The sequence below is a fragment of the Ochotona curzoniae genome, unplaced genomic scaffold (assembly GCF_017591425.1).
Source record: "Ochotona curzoniae isolate NIBS_2020 unplaced genomic scaffold, NIBS_Ocur_1.0 contig_2318, whole genome shotgun sequence".
NCBI classification, from domain to species: Eukaryota; Metazoa; Chordata; class Mammalia; order Lagomorpha; family Ochotonidae; genus Ochotona; species Ochotona curzoniae.
In genome coordinates, this window is record NW_024465419.1 from 8,260,692 (window position 1) to 8,279,928 (window position 19,237).

At 49.4% G+C, this 19,237-nt stretch overlaps 2 protein-coding genes across 5 annotated transcripts in view; both read right to left on the reverse strand.

Moving 5' to 3' along the window:
* Positions 1 to 16,754, reverse strand: part of UBE2V2 (ubiquitin conjugating enzyme E2 V2) — a 56,271-nt gene extending 39,517 nt beyond the window's left edge. The window contains exons 1-2 of one of the 3 annotated variants that reach the window (XM_040972589.1): positions 16,735 to 16,754; positions 7,291 to 7,300 (exon numbers count right to left, since the gene is read on the reverse strand). The gene's annotated coding sequence lies outside the window, so the exon portion shown is untranslated. Of the gene's footprint in view, positions 1 to 7,290; positions 7,301 to 16,734 lie in introns of those variants that run through there. The other 2 variants (XM_040972588.1, XM_040972590.1) reach the window with 2 other exon arrangements.
* MCM4 (minichromosome maintenance complex component 4) lies at positions 6,140 to 18,906 on the reverse strand. 2 transcript variants are annotated; one of them, XM_040972587.1, is made up of 17 exons: positions 18,835 to 18,906; positions 18,643 to 18,731; positions 18,155 to 18,319; positions 17,687 to 17,850; positions 17,489 to 17,593; positions 17,138 to 17,233; positions 16,957 to 17,052; positions 16,200 to 16,338; positions 14,907 to 15,127; positions 12,866 to 12,986; positions 11,190 to 11,449; positions 10,102 to 10,467; positions 9,536 to 9,663; positions 9,007 to 9,214; positions 8,098 to 8,326; positions 7,453 to 7,586; positions 6,140 to 6,834 (listed from the first exon to the last, which is right to left on the reverse strand). In XM_040972587.1, exons 2-17 carry the CDS (start codon positions 18,710 to 18,712, stop codon positions 6,742 to 6,744), a joined length of 2,595 nt encoding a protein of 864 aa, XP_040828521.1. In that variant the 5' UTR covers positions 18,713 to 18,731; positions 18,835 to 18,906; the 3' UTR covers positions 6,140 to 6,741. The 2 variants fall into 2 exon arrangements, with proteins under 2 accessions (XP_040828521.1, XP_040828520.1); XM_040972586.1 differs by having other exon boundaries at positions 18,643 to 18,902.
* Between the last annotated feature and the right edge of the window lie 331 nt (positions 18,907 to 19,237).

Consider the following 19,237-nt stretch of genomic DNA (forward strand, 5'->3'; position numbering starts at 1 on the left):
ATCCCAAGGATTTGGGCCCTCCTTGACTGCTTTCCTGGGCCACAAGCAGGGAGCTGGATGGGAAGTGGAGCTGTTAGGATTAGAACTGCTGCCCATATGGGATCACGGTGTGTTCAAGGCCAGGACTTTAGCCGCTAGGCCACGGCATTGTGCCCTCCTTCCAGAAATTCTAAGCAGTTTAATTTTCCTGAGACTGGACACTTTGACTATTTCAACACTAGATGGTGCCCTAACAGATCAGTTGCTAGTGCGTTTTCACCAAAAATATTCTCATGTCAGGATCTGTCACAAATCTGCAGTTGTTGTGTTGTTCAGAATGTACTGGGAGTGTGCCCCAAAAGAGACAGTTCATTTCTACATGCCTCTTTCTTGGGTTTGAGGAAGAGGCCCAGATGCTTAGTCCCTTAGTGCTTAGGCCACCAATACCACAGTGCTAGATCACCAGGGAGCCCACAGCCCATCCCACCAGTGCAATCCAGGGATAGAACCTAAGCCCCCTCGCCTATGATAAGTCTGGCTGCTGAAGTGGCTTCTCTCCCCTATGCTGTTCACACACAAGCACTAGTAATACTGGCTGGGACAGGATACTGATCAATGAGGAACTGCCAAACTCCACCTAGCACCAAGACAGGTTCCGATGCTCCACCTGCAGGCACTGGCCTGGCTTCAGTAGCTCTTGTGAAATTTCCTTGGCCAATTCTATTGTAGAAATAATATTTTTTTCAAGATGTATGTGTTTTTATTGGGAAGGCAGATATAAAGAGAGAATGACAGACAAAGAGGAAAATGTTCTGCTTGTAGATTCACTCTCCAAGTGGCCGCAATGGCTGGAGCTGAGCCAATTCAAAGCCAGGAGCCAGGAACTTCCCTTAGCTCTCCCATGCAGGTGAAGAGTCCCAAGGCTTAGAACCATCCTCCATTACCTTCCCAGTCCACAAGCAGGGAGCTGCATGGGAAGTGGAGCAGGTGGGTCACGAACGGTGCCCATGTGGGATCCTGATGGATGCAAGGTAAGATTTTAGCCACTAGGCTATTGCACTGGTCCTGAAGAATATATATATTTTAAAAGATGTGTTGATTTTTTTATTTGAAAGGCAGATTTAGAGAAGGGGAGGCAGTGAGTGAGAGAGATCTTCCAATCCCTGGTTCACTCACCAAATGGCCATAATGGATTGAGCTGAGCTGATCCAAAGCCAGGAGTCAGGAGCTTCATTTGGGTCTTCCATGTGGGTGCATGGGCTAAGGACTTGGGTCACCATCCACTGCTTTCCCAGGCCATAAGCAGGAAGTTTGAAGTGGAGCAGTCGGGCCATGTGGGATGCCAGTGCTGCAGGCAGAGGATTAGCTTGATATACCACCACACCAGCCCCACAAATGTTTTGTGGAACTCCCTCTTTAAAAAAAAAGATTTGTTTATCAGAAAGTAGATCTACAGAGGAAGGGAGAGACAGAGAAAGATATCTTTCATCTGTTGGTTCACTCCTCAAACTGCCACAATGATGGGCCGTGCCAGAAGCCTGGATACCATGGGAGTTCCCCATGTGGATGGCAGGAACGCAAGCCCTTGAGCCATTCTGCACTGCCTTCCCAGGCACATTAGCCAACACATGCTGATGTTGTTGGAAGTGGTTTAGCACCCTGGACCATGGTCTCAGTCATGTATCCATCCTTTTTTATTTTAATTTTTGAATGATAAGCATGTTCAAGAAAATGCTGAGAACAAAGTAAAGCAAAATAAAAGGTTAAATTATGAATCTTGAATATGGAGGCAAAAAAAGATTTACCGGGCCCGGCATGATGGCGCAGTGGTTAAGGTCCTCGCCTTGCACGCCCGGGATCCCATATGGGCGCTGGTTCTAATCCTGGCAGCCCCACTTCCCTTCCAGCTCCCTGCCTGTGGCCTGGGAAGGCAGTCGAGGACTGCCCAAAGCTTTGGGACCCTGCACCCGTGTGGGAGACCCTGAAGAGGCTCCTGGCTTCGGATCAGCATAGTATCGACCCGTTGCGCTCACTTGGGGAGTGAATCATCGGACGGAAGATCTTCTTCTCTGTCTCTCCTCTCTGTATATCCGCCTTTCCAATAAAAAAATAATAAAAATAAATCTTAAAAAAAAATTTACCTAATTTTTTTGAAAGGTAGCATTACAGATAGAATGGTAGCAAGAGAGAAGTCTTCCATCGATTGGTTCACTTCCCTTAATGGGCCACAATGGCTGAAGCTGGGCCAGGCCAAAAGTAGGAGCCAGAAACTTCTCTTTGAGGTCTTCCACATAGGTGCAGGAGCCCAAGCACTAGGACCATCTTCTACTGCTTTTCTAAGAGCACTAGCAGGGAGCTGGATCACAAGTGGAGCTGCCAGGACTCAAAGTGGTATCCATTTGGAATGCCAGCATCAGAGGTAGCAGCTTTACCCACTATGCCACAATGCAAGGACCAAAAGTCGATGTTTTAAAGCCAAGTGTGTGTGTGACTGAAATAATTGTATATGATATCCATAGAAAAAGGGCCAAGAAAATAATCTTCATACTATTCTTTCAAAAAAAGATTTATTTTTATTGGAAAGGCAGATATACAGAGAGGAGAGACAAAAAGGAAGTGGCCCAGTGACTGGAGCTGAGCCAACCTGAAGCCAGGAGCCACGAGCCTCTTCCAAATCTCCCATGTGGGTACAGGATCCCAAGGCTTTGGGCCATCCTCGACTGCTTTCCCAGACAGGGAGCTGGATGGGAAATGGGGCTACTGGGATTAGAACCAGTGCCCATATGGGATCCCGATACGTTCACAGTGAGGACTTTAGCCACTAGGCCATTGCACCAGGCCCCGAATCGTTATATTGTTACATCCTTGGGCCCGGCACGGTGGCGCAGTGGTTAAGGTCTTCACTTGCACGCCCAGGATCCCATATGGGCGCTGGTTCTAATCCCGGCGGCCCCTATTCCCTTCCAGCTCCCTGCCTGTGGCCTGGGAAAGCAGTCGAGGACGGCCCAAAGCTTTGGGACCCTGCACCCGCGTGGGAGACCCGGAAGAGGCTCCTGGCTTTGGATCGGCATAGCATCGGCCGTTGTGCTCACTTGGGGAGTGAATCATCGGACAGAAGATCTTCCTCTCTGTCTCTCCTCTCTGTACATCTGCCTTCCCAATAAAAATAAATCTTTAAAACAAAACAAAACAAACAAACAAACAAAAAAAACATATTTTGTTGTATCTCCCCCAACTGCAAAATTCAGTGCATGAAGTGGGGCCCTGGGAAGAGAGTTCTTGCCATATCTCCTACTCTTCTATCAACTGCACCATGGAATTGTCCACCAGTATAACATCAAGCTGTTTGTCGTCACAATCTAGGACTAACCTGTTATACTGAAACACCTGCCTATCAGCTCATGGAATAGCTGCTGAGTTTTAGTCTACTTGGCTCATTCTACACAGGTAGAGTCCATATGGACCCCGAGTGGCTGCAGTGTTGGTGGGTGATGCATCTGTCACTATTTGATCCTGGTGGTCCCCCTCCAGGGTATCCTTCCTGGGATCTCAGCACCAGTGCCAGCCCTGTGACTTTAAAAAAAAAAAAAATTTATTTTTATTTGAAAGGCAGATGTAAAGAGGAAAGAAAATCTGCCGTATGCTGGTTCACTCCTCAAATGGCCTCAATGGCTAAGCTGTGCTGTCTAAAGCCAAGAGCCAGGAATTTCTTCTGGGTTTCCCACATAGCTACAGGGACCCAAGGCTTTGACCATCCTCTACTGCTTTCCCAGATCGTTAGCAGGGAGCTGGATGGAAAGTGGAGTAGCTAGAACTTGAACCTGTGTCCAGATGGGATGGTGATGCAGTGGGCGGAGGCTGAACCTACATGCCATGACGTGACCCACTCTTTTTTCCCCTTTTCTATTTAATTTTTAATTTTATGATACAATTCCATAGGCTCTGTGGGATTTCCCTTACCCCTTTCTCCAATTTTCTCTCCCCAACTGTTTCCCCTATATTATTATACTAGTACAGTCCTTCATAAGCAGTCATAAATCCATCATTCTGCTTTTTAAGTGTATCCTGACATTGCAGGTACAGACAATGGCAAACAGTCCAACATCCTTTTGTCAAGATATATCCTTGGGGGCCTGGCACTGTAGCCTAGCAGCTAAAGTCCTCGTCTTGCACATGCTGGGATCCCATATGGGTGCCAGTTCTAATCCTGGTGGTTCCACTACCCATCCAGCTCCCTAGTTGTGGCCTGGAAAAGCAGCCGAGGACAGCCCAAAGCCTTGGGATCCCTGCACCTGTGTGGGAGACCCAGAAGAGGTTTCTGGCTCCTGGCTTCTGATCGGCTCAGCTCTGGCAGTACGGTCACTTGAGGAGTGAGTGGACAGATCTTCCTCTGCCTCTTACTCTTTTCATCTGACATTCCAAAAAATATATCCTTGGGCTCAGCATGGCAGCCTAGCAGCTAAAGTCCTCACTTTACACATGCCAAGATCACATAATGGTGCTGGTTCTAACCCTGGCAGGTCCCGCTTTCCACCCAGCAGCCTGCTTGTGGTCTGGGAAAGCAGTCGTGGACAGCCCAAGTAGTGGGACCCTGTACCCACATGGGCCATCTGGAAGAAACTCCTGGCTTCAGATTGGTGCAGCTCTGGGTGTTGCGACCGCTTGGGAAGTGAATCAACCAATGGAAGATCTTCCTTTCTGTATATCAACTTTACAATAAAATAAATCTCTTTAAATAAATATATATCTAACAGATTCATTGGGAGTCTAATTTGGACATGGAGTTGCAGTATGCATTGTATCTTCATATCTGGATATGAGCCTCTACTAGTTATTATATATCCCCTTAAATAAGAAGCCATAAAACAAATCAACAGGAATAAAGCTGAAAAGAATTTGCAACACTATGGTGTTACATAACATGCTACTGAATAACCAATATATCCATGAAATGAAAAACAAAAAACCTTCTTGGAGAAAGTGATGCTCCTGTGTGACGTGAGTCAGTGAAGAAGTTAGTAAGCGGCAAATTTTTGAAGAAATGAAAGTAAAACAAAAATATCAAACTCCTGTGTTGCTGCAAAATCAGTATTGAAAGGGCTATCGATCTTATAATTTAAATGAAGGTTGCTTTACATCAAAGAGAACATACAGTACTGTCATTTTGGAATTGACTTATTTAACTGAGCATAATGGTCTCTAGTTGGGATTTGGTTGCAAATGGTAGATTATTTTTTAAAAGATTTATTTATTTTTATTGGAAAGGCAGTTATACAAAGGAGGAGAGATAGAGGAAGATCTTCCATCCAATGGTTCACTCCCCACGTGACCGCAATGGTTGGAGCTGAGCCAATCTGAAGCCAGTAGCTAGGAGTGCTTCTGGGTCTCCCACACAGATGCAGGGTTCCAAGGGCCTGGGTCATTCTCAACTCCTTTTCCAGGCCACAAGAGGGAGCTGGATGGGAAGCAAGGCTGCTGGGATTAGAACTGGCGACCACGTGGGATCCCGGAGCATGTAAGGTGAGGACTTTAAGCACTAGTGGTATTACGATGGGCCCAGATTTCTTCTTCTTTTTTAATGACTGAGTAGTATTCCCGAGTAGATGTACCAGTTTCTTCATCCAACTCTCTTTGGACAGGCATCTGGGTTGTTTCCACATCTTTGCTATTGTAGATTGTGCTGCCATGAATATAGGATCACAGATCCCTTTCTCGTTTGAAGATTTCATTTCCTTTGGATATATTCCTAGGAGTGGGACAGCTGGGTTCCCTCTACCTATTTTACAGTGAAGTAATACTGCCCTTTAGTTAACACCACCTGCAGTGACTTTACCTCCTGATCATTTGTTTCTGTCTAAATTATAGAACAGGTCCAAAACTTTTCTTCCATAGGTTAACAAAAATAATTCTTCAGGTACATGGACCCACTTGCCTTCCTTATCCTATCTCTTCTCCCATTCAGAACCCATACTTAACCTGGATCTCCTATGTGGGTGGCAGGGATCAAGGCACTAGGGCCATTACCTGCTGCCTGGCAGGGACTGGACTTGCAAGAAGAGCCATTTGGTAGTGTCTCAAGTGTCACATCAAATACCCACAGCAAATACAGCATTTACCAAAGTCTTCTTCTGAATGAAACATAATGCCAGATAACCATGTGTTATTTCTTTGTCATTTATTTAGGAAAAATTTTATGAATTAGGATAAAGCGGCATAAGTTAGCCCAGAATATCATAATTTCCAATCATACATTCCTGATCTACTAGTAGCTACTGGGGAAGAAAAACAAAGCTCTAATAAAAAGAATTATAGTCTATGCCAACGCAAGGGACAGAGAAGTGCTCCAGCCCTTGATTCTTCACTGAGTGATGCACCCTGGCCACTTCTGCTACCTCATATTGCAAAGTCTTCCAGCAGGTGGGCAAACAGCAGCACAGAGGCCTGGCCCTGCACCAGCTTTGTTGGCAGCTGCCTTCTGCACATGGGGCTCCATGTCTGCACAGCAGCCCTGCTGCCCCCAAATGGCATGTTAGCACAGTCTCTGCTATAGCGGTCCATGTTTGCATACTAGCAAGCTTTTTTTTTTTCTTTTTGCTTTGCTAGAAACATGAAAACATTTGCTTTACTAAGATCATTGAACCCAAGTTAGAAAGCTTTGATACAGCCAAATAATGCCTTCCAGAGTCCATTGAGACAGATGGCAGCAGCAGACTGGCCTGGAGGCCACATGTGGTGCAGTGTGGCTCATGACATGCCACAGCCTTACAGTAAGCGGACAGTTTTCCCAGTGACAGTCAGGAAGTCGTCATCGGCCAGGGCTCGCAGGGCTTCTTCAAACATATCCTTGGTGATTGCCTTTATGGAAGAAAAAGACAAGTATTTCATGTGTCAAGTCACCCATAATGGCCAGACAGGCTAATTTCAATATGAAAGCATCACCCTGTGTGACAGTTTAACTACTCAGCTCTGGCCCCAGCTGGCAAAGGAGCTGGAAAAGCAAGTGGGGTTGGGTGGACCTGCATGATTCTTCTCACTCAGTGCCATCATCTCACTTATTCACAAAAGGGTCCTTAGAGTACTTTCCCCTGACAGAAAAACTATTTCTGGAGAGTGGGTTTATAGACGATCTTACTTTCCTTCTCTACTCTTAGGTACATTTGCATTTATCACCTAAACAACTAGGGGGGCACTACCGTGGCACAGCTCTATGGTAAAGCTGACTGGTGCTTGCAATACATACAGGTGCTGGTTCGAGTCCTGGCTGGTCCCCTTGTGATCCACCTCCCTGCTAATGTGCCTGGGAAAGCAGCTTCTGCGTTGGCTCAGCTTCAACTTTTGCATCCATTTGCGGAGTGAACTAGTGGATGGAAGGCCTCCCTCTGTCTCGCCCTTTCTCTCTGTAACTCTGCCTTTCAAGTACATAAATAAATCTCAAACACACACACACACACACTCTCATACGCGAATACTTACTATGTCAGACTGTCCCCGAATATCTTCAAAAAGTTGCTGGTATTTCAGTGCTGGTGTTTTGCCCTTGGATAAAATGAGCTTTTTCAACGCCTCGGCTAATTCTTCCTTCCGTTTACGAGAGGTGGCACTCATTCCTGATTAAAAAAGAAATCAGTGAGAACATTTCTATTGGGAAGTCAACTGTCTCAGAGTCCTCCCACAGATGTTTTGCTAGCCAATACACTTTAGGGAACAGCAGGCGGATGCCAGATGTACTGGAAAGCACCATGAATCTTGAACTCTGATGTATGTGGTGTCCAGTTTTCTGAGTCAGCAGCTGTTACTTTCTACTGAAACCTGGTTTGTATTATCATGTAGCAGGCCTGGTCACTCCTTTTAAAGAAATGTACCACTGCTTTCAAATGAGTTAGCTTGGAAACTTCACAGCAGAGATGGAGACAGACACAAAGCTGTGTCTTAGTGTATTTACTAATGGGAAGATTAAGGCCAGACTCTCTTCCGGTTCTCAGAGGGGTCCTGGTCCAAAGAAGGCTCGGCACTCCTGCTTCTGACGGTTTAACTGCTAATCAAAATCTGAAATGTCAACTACCTGACCATGCCCCAGTGTTTCTCAAAAAAGTATTTCTGTTCCCTGCAATTACACACCCGTAGTGAGAATGGATATGTCCACAATGCCCGTCCGGGGGTCGGTGGCAGACTGCTTCAGAGCCTCACGGTGGAGGCGCTTGGCCTCCTCCACATCGATCGCTTCCACTTTGCTGGAAAACCGTACTTTGGCGTGGGCTTCTGCTAAGCGAATTAACGATTCTAGCTGACGAGGGTATGCAGATACCATTCCCCGGCTGCTGCCGATCTTCCGCATGTCCACGTACGCCTAGGGCAGACACAAGAGCAAAGCTGCCTGGTGACAGTTCTTGGTTGTGTGGTTGAGACCTGGACAGGGTTCCATTAAATAACCTGAACTGCCTGGCTGCCATGCGGAGATACTGAGAGGGATCAAAAGCTGTATGTAGTCCTGACATGACAAGTGCTAAAGACACACTCTCTCTGCGAATCCTTGAGGGAGGTCCCCCCAGCAGTTTGTACTGATGGATGGAGATGCTGACTCGAAAGGTATTTGAGAAGATGTCTTAGAGTGAATCTAAAAATACCCAACACATTTCATTTCTGCTTTTCTTTTAAAAGATATATTTACTTATCATTTGAAAGAGCTAATTACAGAGACAGACAGTGCATAGTCTCCTAGTACCCACATGGGAGACGTGGAAGAAAGCTCCTGGCTTTGGGCTGGTTCAACCCCGCTCTTGTGGTCATCTGGGAAGTGAGCCAGTGGAGGGGAAGATCTCTGACCGTCTTTCCCTCCTTAACTGACTTTCAAATAAAATAGTCTTCAGCAAAAACAAATAACCCCAAGACGGAAGCTCCAAGAACTGGATGATTTGTGTGGAGTTCATACACTCAGGTTGCTGTGCAGCCATACACATACTAACTGCATGTATGAACACACAGGAAAGCTGATATTATAGCTCCAGAAGAAACAACTAGAGGGCTGACCTCGATGAGGGCCTGGCTGGCCTCCTCGCTGAGCCGTGGCATGATGGTGCTGTGGGCGTACGCGATGTAGTCTTTCAGCACAGCCATGTCTAGGAACTCCTCCTCTGCCTGCTCCTCGCTCTGGTAGTACAGTGAAACCAGGTGGTGAGCCAGCCGCCTGTCATAGGCCTCATCTTGGGGGTCCAGCATGAGGAAGATCAAGTCAAACCTGCACAGAGGAAAGTAGCTCTCTTAGCTTAAAGACTGAGAACAGAGGTGAGCAACCATTGACTGAATAAGGTTGTTAAGGTGGCATGTTGCCCTGGTGCTTAAAAACAAAACAAAACAAAACAAAACAAAACAAAGCAAAACAAAGCAAAACAAAACAAAAAACTCATAGTTGGAACAACAATACAGAATTCTTGCCTTTGTCTTGACCAGACACAACTGAAACACCTTGTACTCCGGGGGGAGCACTCTCAAGCACTGCCTGAAGATTCTACCAATGAGCAAAGCCAAAAACACCTGTCTCCTAGCATTCACTCAGCACCTTGACAATAGCGTGTGAGGCAGCTGGATGTTTTCGATGGTGGTTTTCTTGGGGTTCCACTGGGACTCGATGGGATTTGCTGCTGCCAGGATGGAAGTGCGTGCGTTGAGCTGACAGATGATCCCGGCCTGGGGGAGGAAATGATGCCATTAGAAGTCCAGCTCCAAGCTGCCCATGGGGGATGTGGGGTGGGGGTCAGAGCCATTCCTGCCTGACCTAATTCCAGATCACCTGAGCTACATTTCTTGTGTCTGAGAGCCATGTCAACCCACTGACTCTCAAGAGTTCAGTGTGTCCACACTCTGTCCTTGTATCCATGCCTGGGAGACAGGCCAGAAGCTCCTGAGCCGATCAACACCTTTCTCAGAAAGGAAACCCCAGCACAAGCTTCAGGACTAATTCAACTTCTACACACACACCACATGTGAGTGGGTAGGAAACATAGTAGACGAGATTTAAAGAGGCCTGGCTGATGCCTCAGAGGCCAACTGCTCATCAGCAGGGTCGTGTCCTGTGGTCCCACAGCACTGTGCTCCCAGCACCCACAGGTGGAGGCTCCAAATCACCTTTGCAATGGACAGAGTCTGCTGTTCCATGACTTCGTGCAGCACCGATCGGGTGCTTTCATTCATTTTATCGAACTCGTCAATGCAGCAGATGCCATTGTCGCTCAGCACGAGGGCGCCCGTCTGCAGGACCAGCTGCCTCGTCTCGGGGTCTTTCATCACGTACGCGGTGAGGCCCACGGCACTGGAGCCCTTCCCAGATGTGTACTGGCCCCTGGGTACCAGGTTGTACACGTACTGCAACAGCTGGGACTTGCTGGTGCCAGGGTCACCACACAGCAGGATGTTGATCTCAGCCCGGAATTTGCCCCTTCCTGTGTGACTAAAATCTTTCCTTGTTCCGCCGAAGAGCTGGAGCAAGATGCCCTAGGAAAGCAAACGTGTTGGGATATCCATTTTCTGCAGAGTTATTGAGGTAAGCATTTGAATTTACGAGTACTTCTATATTCCATGAACACAAAGTAAAAGCAGTTGAAGGAGGGCACATGAAAGTGCTTTGATTTCTCTACCACTGATGCACATCACGGTGCCACAATGTTGGCCACATAAATCCCTGTCCAGAGCCCCTGTGGCCTTACACTAGAAACCCCAGGTTCGGGGTCTGTGGTGCGAAGTGGGTACAGCTACAGCCTGAGATGCTGGTAACCCACATGGGTGCTGGTTCATGTTCTGGCTGGTCTACTTCTGGTCTGGATCCCTGCTAATGGCATGAAAAAAGCATGAGAAGATGGCCCCAAGTGCTTGAGCCCCTGCTACCCACATGGGAGACCTAGACGAAGCTCTTGGGTTTGAGCTGGTTCAGCCCTGGGGGTTGTGGCCAACAGGGAATGAAGCAGTAGATGCAAGATCTCTGCCTTTCCCTCTCTCTGTAACTCTGACTTGGGGAGAAAAAAAAAGAGAGAAAGAAACCCAAGTTCAGTGCAGAGATGAGGTAAGAGACAACGGCCCCCTGACTCTCCTGAACCAGTGACCACATCAGGGCTCTGGCGGCCCACTCTGTGCCCCAGGCAGCGACTCTCATCTGGACTGCTGGCATGGGGCAGCTCCCCGAGTTTCAGGGAGCTGTCAGTTACAATTCCCTGAGTTACCTTCTTTATATCCTCATGCTCATAAATGCTCGGAGCCAGGGCTGAAGCGAGTCTCTCGTAGATATCTGGTTTCCTCGAAAGCTCCTTAAGCAATTCCACACGTTTCTCCGAGAAAAGCTTCTGTTCAGCTTCCTCATCGAGGCCATGTAGGCGCTTCGCGTCTGTTTTTCGGTAATGGATGACATCGATGTGGGTCTTGTAGACGGACTTCACGTTGCTCACCCGGGGGTTGACTCGAATAGGCACAGCCCGGTAGATTCCTGAGGGTGGAGGCAGAGACACACTCAGCTCCTCCCTGGGGTGGCCACCCCTCCTTGGAAGGACAGTAGCTGACAGGTGCCGAGGCCGGCACCAGAGGAGGTAGTGAGCAGAGACCCATGTCCCCAGAGAGAGACCATGGCCCCAGACATGTCCCTGCCTAGCCAAGGCCCCTTCTGAACCCCCAGGGAGGGAGCAGCAGGAAAGGGCCAGCTAGCAAGAACAGAGGCTTCTGAAAGGCAGACTGTAAATCCCCTTGGACATGCATCTGGCCCAGCAGTTAAGCTGCCCGCAATCCCACACTGGAGGGCCTGGGTTCGGCTCCCAGCTCTGGACTCCAGCCTCCTGGCAGGAGGTGGTGATGCTTTAGGCAAAGGGTCCCTGCCGCCCACTTGGGAGATCTGGATTGTATTCCCAGCCCCTGCCATTGGCACTCTGGGAGTTAGGAGTAGGGATGAACAGGTCAATGGGAGTGCTCAGTGTCTCTCACTAAGTAGCAGATAACCAAGTGCATGCATGCTAAAATGCAGTTCCAGGAACTTGTAACAAAAGGATAGCCTAGAAAAATACTGAGATTATTTCATGGACAGAAAGATAACATACTGAGTCAAACAAGAAGGGGAAATGACTATTTTCTGTTAATAGTAAGTATGCAGATCAATGGCTGTGTCCTCTGTAAGAATGTTAACTCAAGGAAGACTAACAAATAGTCATGTATTCTTCAAGAAAGCAAGATTCCCCATCTGATGAGTTTGATGAGTTTCACACTCAATTTTTGTGATTTCAAAGAAGCCTTAAGCTATGATTGGGGTCCACTTCCTGCTGTTATTAGCAGGAAGCTAGATCCCAAGTGAAGTGGGCAATGATATTGTGGTATCTTAACCAGTGTGTTACACACCTGTCCCCCCAGCCTCCGTGTCCGTCTGAATGAAGGTACAGGTACTCTCACAACTCAAAGTTGATGCTGAAAAGGCATGGCCTGTTGGTCCCAGGACACATTCCCTACACTGCCCACTTGCGACAGCAGCAGCTGTCACATACACACACCCTTCTTCTGAGACCACGCACCCACATGGCTGGAAGGCACCAAAGTCGGGCAGGCTGAGGGTGCTTGCAGAGCATCTCACCGGCGCAGAGGACGTGTAGATCCAGGCGCACAGCAGCAGCTGAGCTGCAGTGACACTCAGCACCCCTCTTCTCTGTCCATGGTGACTAAGCTAACCCTTGGCTGTGCATTTGGGAAATAGGAAGCTCAGTGGTCATGGCCCTTGTTGAGTTGAGAAGATCCGTGCCAACAGCTGGGGGACAGGAGCAGTGGCCCCATTCCCATCAACTGAGGATTGAGGCACAAGACTGACTGGAGTGGCACTAGAAACCAGTCAGGCATACTGGGGTGCTGGCACAAACTCCTCTCTTACCTGTGACATTCACTCGGTCCCCAGGCTGGACCTTGTCCACAAGATCATTGTGAGCGAAGAGGATGACAGTGTGAGGCGTCTGTCCGGCGGGCATATCCTCGGGAGACTCCTGGAGCTTGATCTGGAGGAAGAGTAGGGAACTGGGGTTGTGCTGAAAGCACCTGCATTGCTTGAGTAGCCAGGTCTGACACCTAGACAAGCTGCTTTTTGTTCTAAGCTCCAGCTGACTGACTGCTTGGAAAGCGACGGGGTCCCAGGTTCTGACCTAGAGGGGCGACTCACAGCTCTGTCTTCTGCCATGATAAGGCAGGCTGGGGTGCTCTACCTATTTGCATGTGTGTCTGTGGGTTGCTTGGGTGCAGAATACCATTTGTAAAGATCAGGGGTTCCTGTCCATCTCTGCCACCTGCCCGTGTCCGTCTTCACCCACTCACCATGCAGCTGTCTGCTCTGCCCAGCAGTCCCTGCCTGAGGGAGGGGGGCAGGGCAGGACACGTGGACAACACTTTTTACGGGGACCACTGAGTGGAGGGAACTGAAACCTAGCATGGGGCTGGTCAAAGGCTTCATTCTGAGCCAGACTTGGGAATCTTTGAAGGGGTCCAAGGTCAGAGGTTCCTGGCAACAAGGCCTTTGCCATTGTATCCCTGGCTCCCTGCTCTGTTCCACACCCCATGTAGCATTAAAGAAACTGTTGATGCAGAGCAGCAAAGAGAAACCACGAGTTCCCATCCCAGCACATCAACTTCCTCCCATTACATAGAACATAAAATCACCTGCTTTCCTCCTTCCAATCGAGGATTTTAACAATTAAAGAGGTAAAAGATGAAGCTTCATGGAACATAACACATGTGAGAAACTTACAGACACTACCCCATTTGTCCTTTACCAGTGAAGCTGTTGTAACAATACAGTTTAACCTTTTAAAGATTTATTTATTTTGGAAAACAAGATTTACAGAGAAGGAGAAACAGACAAAAAAGACCTTCCATCCATTAATTCACTCCCCAAATGGCCGTAACAGCCAGTGCTGAGCCGACCTGAAGCCAGGAGCCAGGAGCCTCTTCCAGGTCTCCCACATGGGTGAGGGTCCAAGGCTTTGGGCCATCCTTACTGCTTACCCAGACTATTAGCAGGTTGCTGGAGAGCAGGTTGAGCAACCAAAACACAAAGCAGCAGCCATATGAGATGCTGGCACTTGCAAGTGGAGGATTAGCCAGTTGCACAACTGTGCCAGCCTACAACCAAGTAATTCTGTGCTTTAGTGTTTCCTACACTCCCACCTTAGGTTGACACATCCCATTTTAGGTTTGCTAAAAACATTTTAGAAGCTTAAAGTATTTCTCACAAAAACACCCCAGTCTATATTTTATTTACTTAATAATTCCCAGGGTACGCCGATTTGTTAATTTGAAAGTCACTGGAGGGGCCAGAGCTTCAGCAGGTGAAGCTGCCACGTGCCACACTGGCATCCCTCACCAAGAGCAACTCATGTCCAGGCTGCTCTACTTCAGATCCAGCTCCCTGCTGATGGGCCTGGGACAGCACCGGAGGACAGCTCAAGTGCTTGGGGCCCTACACCCACGTGGGAGACCCAGAGGAAGCTCCTGGTTTCACAGTGGCCCAGCTCTGGACAATATGGCTATTTGCAGAGTGTACCAGTGGATGGAAATATCTCTCCCTCCTTTTAATTCTGCCTTTCAAATGAACAAGTAAATCTTAAGAAAAAAAAAAAAAAAGAAAAAAGGAAAGTGATCTGAAATGAACTAAAGTGGAAGAATATACAATTGCTTTCTCATGAACTATTTCTGAGCACGGCAACACAGAGGATGCAGTCATGAACAGGGACACTGTGTCCCAATGCTGGAGCCTCGGCAGGCTCTGCGTGTGCTAGCTTCCAACCAGACTGTAGGCAGGGAGGAGTGAGGTGCACAGGGTCACTTAGGAAGCAGGGCTGATGGACATGTGGTGCCAAGCTGAACCTGGCTTTTCAGGGGTTTGAACAGAGGGGGAGGCCCGACCAGGGTGCAGGAGGCCTTACCATCTGCTTGTCGGAGTAGAGGGAGCGGTTGTGAATCAGTGCCATGCTGTGGCTAGTGTGGCAGCGTGTGCAGACAGAAGGCTCGGCGATGCGGCCACGGTCAATCTCTACCCGGGTCGTGTGAGCACACACTTGGCACTGGAAAAAGGCCTCCTGCATCTCAGGGATCAGCTGGGACGTCCTGATGACCATGCCATTGATGGTGATGAGCTGGTCAATGTCTGGGGAAAGAGACAGGTCAGCTTGCCCCAGGGCTACTCCCCAGCAATGTGTCTGCTACTGTATCAGCAGATCTCACCTGAGGCACAGGGGTGTCTGGGGTCCAGGCAGGCTCTGCTCTGGGCCTGGCCAGTCCAATGGGCACCTTCGCTGAATTGTGACTCCCCCGCCCCTGTCTTCAGCTAGGCCTGCTGTCTAGTGGGTACCTATCACCCCTTTCCTCGGCCTATCAGAAGCTTGTTGTTTTGTGTATCTGCCCCTGTGGCCTCCCACTGAGCCCACAGAGCCTCTCTGGGACTCAGGCTGTCTCTCCTGAGCAGCACTCATGGGTTGCTCTTGAGAATGAGTTCTGTTGTGCTTGTTTTTCAAATCCTACACATCACCACAGTATCTTGTGCCATGAACTTCCCCCGACACGGGCCCATCTTTCTGCTCTGTCTGGCTGAGACGTCCACTGTATTGTCTTGCTCTTTTATTGACCTCCCAAAATCTCAGGGGTATCTTCTGTATTTGTATTCTAAAATGATTCTCAGAAAGTGCCTACTTAGCAGTATTTATTACATTTCTACAAGTTCATTTAAGTTAGAAAGTTAACAGTCACACCTTGGGGCCACTGTTGTAGTACTGTGGGTGGTCACCCAAAGTGTTGATGACAGTCCGTACAAGCATGGCTGAGTCTTGACTGCTCTCTTGACTGCTAAAATGGGAAGGCAGTGGAGGATGGCTCAACTGCCTGGGCCCCTGGCAGTCACATGGGAGATCTAGAAGCTTCTGGCTGCAGCTTGGCCAGCCCCGGCTGTTGCAGCCATTTGGGGGAATCAACAAGTGGACAGAAGATCTCTTTCAAGCCAGTCTTTAAAAAAAAAATCACATCTTTTATAATGAAGATTCTAGAATAAAAGATTCGGTAGATTCCTAAGTGTAAAGAAGCTCTAAATACGTATTATTTCTATCAGTCTATAATTCATCATGCTCGCTGTTTTTATTTCTATCACCAATTCTTTCAACGGTCCTTGTTGAAATAAAGTTTTGTTTATCTCTCGCCAGGCTCTTGCCTGCTATGAAACACAGTACCTTCCGGATTCAGGTTTCTCATGTTCTTAGTCTTCAACGCATTGAACGGTCTCACTTGAATCTGATGCTCTAAGATCGAGTCAGGGTAACGGTCAAAGAAGATCTCGTTGACAGCCATGTCGAAAGTTGGGATAACTTCCTATGAAAACCAGAGAGGCTCAGCTAACGCTTGCATTTCTGTTGAGAGGCATCACAAGGAAAGCACTCCCCCAACTCCCTTCCTGAGTCAACATCAAACTGGAAGTTTCACTGATCAGGGATGGCGGCTCTACAGAAAACTAACTGTGGGCTCTTTCTCACAGAGCAGGGAAGCAGGTCAGTAGACCCTTCTGGCCTGCTTTTCCACAAAGCACTATCTGCAATGCAGGAAGCAGGGCAAGGGTTACCTGCCACGGACGTCTACAACAGCGGCCACAAGGGACCCCACTGGGGATCACTGTGTTGCAGGAACATTTAGCAATTATGGAGTCCCACCCACCTCCGTTAACACTCCGGCAGAAGCCCACTACCAGGACCACCAACATCACAGGCACACTACCACAGCTTCCGCTTGCCATCAGTAAGTGAGCTCACGCTTTCACGTCTTAGTTCTAAACACATCAACACTGACAGCCAAGTAGATAAGGTTGCATTTTTGGGTCCACATTTGTTAACATCGGTATCCCATTTTTTATAGAGCAGGAAAACAGTTTTTGGGAGGCTCAGGACACAGACCAATATTTATTCTAATATATCAAACCCAATACCAAATTGTTACCTGTGGGTAGGAGATGAGCTGCCTGTACAAATTTTTGTCAAAGGACTTTATGTGCTCACAGTTCACATTTAAAAATGGCTCTCCAATGACATTAATCTGTAAGACAAAACACTTGGTTACCTTGCTAACGTCACCACTTTGACACAACTAGCCTGCAAGCATAAGTAGAACATTGGATCACCTCTGCGAGTCGCTGCATGTACACAGGTTCAGTGATGTCAATGCCAACATTTTCTTCTTCTTTAGCCAGGGGGTCGATGAAACGCTGCAGAAATCTCTTCATGAAGAGAAAACAGACAACTATGAAGCACAGTGCATTTGAGACTAAGCAACTCAGTCAACTCAGTGAAGACGGACACAAACAATATTTAAAAAGAAAAAAGCAAAAAACCGGGAAAAACATCAATAGGTCTAAACAGCCTACAAACCAGCATCTCTGTAGTTACAGCCACTTAAGGAGGGGTGACAAACACTGCTGCTGAGTGTCTTCAGAGCCCTGCAGCAGGAACTGTGACACACACACACAGCTCACCTGAAAATTTTCTTTGCAAGTTGCCACGTTCACATCTGTCCCCCAGATCACAAGTTTCTGGCCTAAGGACTGCTCACTCGCCACGGCGTTATCTTCAGCTGCTGCCTAGGGTAGAACAGTGACCACAGCAGCACGTCAGTACCAGTCAGTACCCCTGGCTGCAGGGTGCCGTCAGGGACCCTGGCTCTGGGTACTCACCCCCTCGGACTGCAGATCCACCTGCAGCCCCTTCCGGGCAGAGCCCAGGTCAGGTCTCTGCCTCATGGGTGTTCCCCTGACACCACTCCTCGGGGTTCCCTCCACACGGGAGCTGGGCGTGCCATAGGTCAGGGGTGAACTGACATCGAAGTCCAGGGGAATAGCTGTCAAAACAGAATGCAAATATTCATGATGCAGTGACTCTTCGGCAGCCCATCAAACTGGAAATCGCAGCCAGAGTAAACTGATGATCAGACCGTGTGACAGGGAGAATCGGTCTGTGTCCTCAGCATGCAGGAGGAAAACGGCTTGCCCCGCTCAGTAAGCCCTTAACGCTACAATTTCTGTGCTCTCCTCCGGTCCTTTTGGCAAAGACCACATCAGCTCATGCACAGAGATGATAAGGCCTCGCCACACTTGCCCAACCGACCCGAGCTGAGGGATCATTTGCACACCCGAGCAGCGTACCTGAGGAAGGCATCTGAGGAGGGCTAGAAAATAACCGGTCTTGCGGGGCTGGGCTCTGCAGCTCGGCTGCGGGCGAGGTGGGCATCGGCTGCAGCTCGCCGGTAGAGGTGGAGTCCTCGCCCCGCCGTCTCTGCAACGGAGACGAGCGGGCATCTTCACTCCGAGCTTGTTATCAGAGCAGAAAAAGACGGCCGTCAACTCACGCGTGGCCTGCCCGCACCAGCCCCAGTCCCTCGGGGACACTGGACAAACACAAACGATCCCGCCAGGGTGAAGAGCATCTGAGCCTGCGTCTGCGCACACTGACCCGGCTGGGCTCTACGGGGGAGGCGAGGCGGAAGGGGCGGCACCTCCGGGGAGTGGGGGGAGCGGGGAGGCCTGGGGGAGCGGGGAGGCCTGGGGGAGCGGGGAGGCCTGGGGGAGCCGGGAGGCCTGGGGGCTCGGCCCGGCTCCCCGAGGAACCAGGGGCCGCTGCGGTGGGGACTCACGCGTCTGAGCCGGGGTGCTTCGGCCGCGCCGGCTGCTGCGGCGACTCGGGGTGGACGCCGGGGACGACATGGTGCTCGCTCGAGGTTATCTGCGCGACAAGGATAGGCTGGTGCCGAGCCCGTCGCCCGGCCTGCTCCCCGCCTCGCCGCGCGGAAGCCCCCGCTGGGCCCTGCAGGCCGGTGTGTGCCTACCGGGAGAGGCGGACACCTGTAAAGCAAAATCCCTTGGGCTCGGGGCAAAACCGGCCGACCCGACTCTCCAGCCACGCCGAGTGTTCCCGCCGGCGGCACGACCGTCACCGCCCCCAGCGGGGCTCCACCAATCACAGCGGCGCTTTCGCTTGGCCCCGCCTCCAGAAGGCACCACTGAATACCCACAGGGGGTATTTAATAGCCTGTTTCGGTGCCCCAACGGGAAGTGCAGTCAGTTCTCGCTCAGTTTCCCCTCTGTTGAAATGGTCTGACCCTCTACCAGTCGTCGTTTTCGCGGGAAATCTGGGGAGTCGGACCAGACCAAGTTGGTGGAGGGTGTTTCTCTACAGGACTGCATCCTCTGTCACTCTCTCGGTGTTGAAAAGGACTTGCAGGCCTCTGA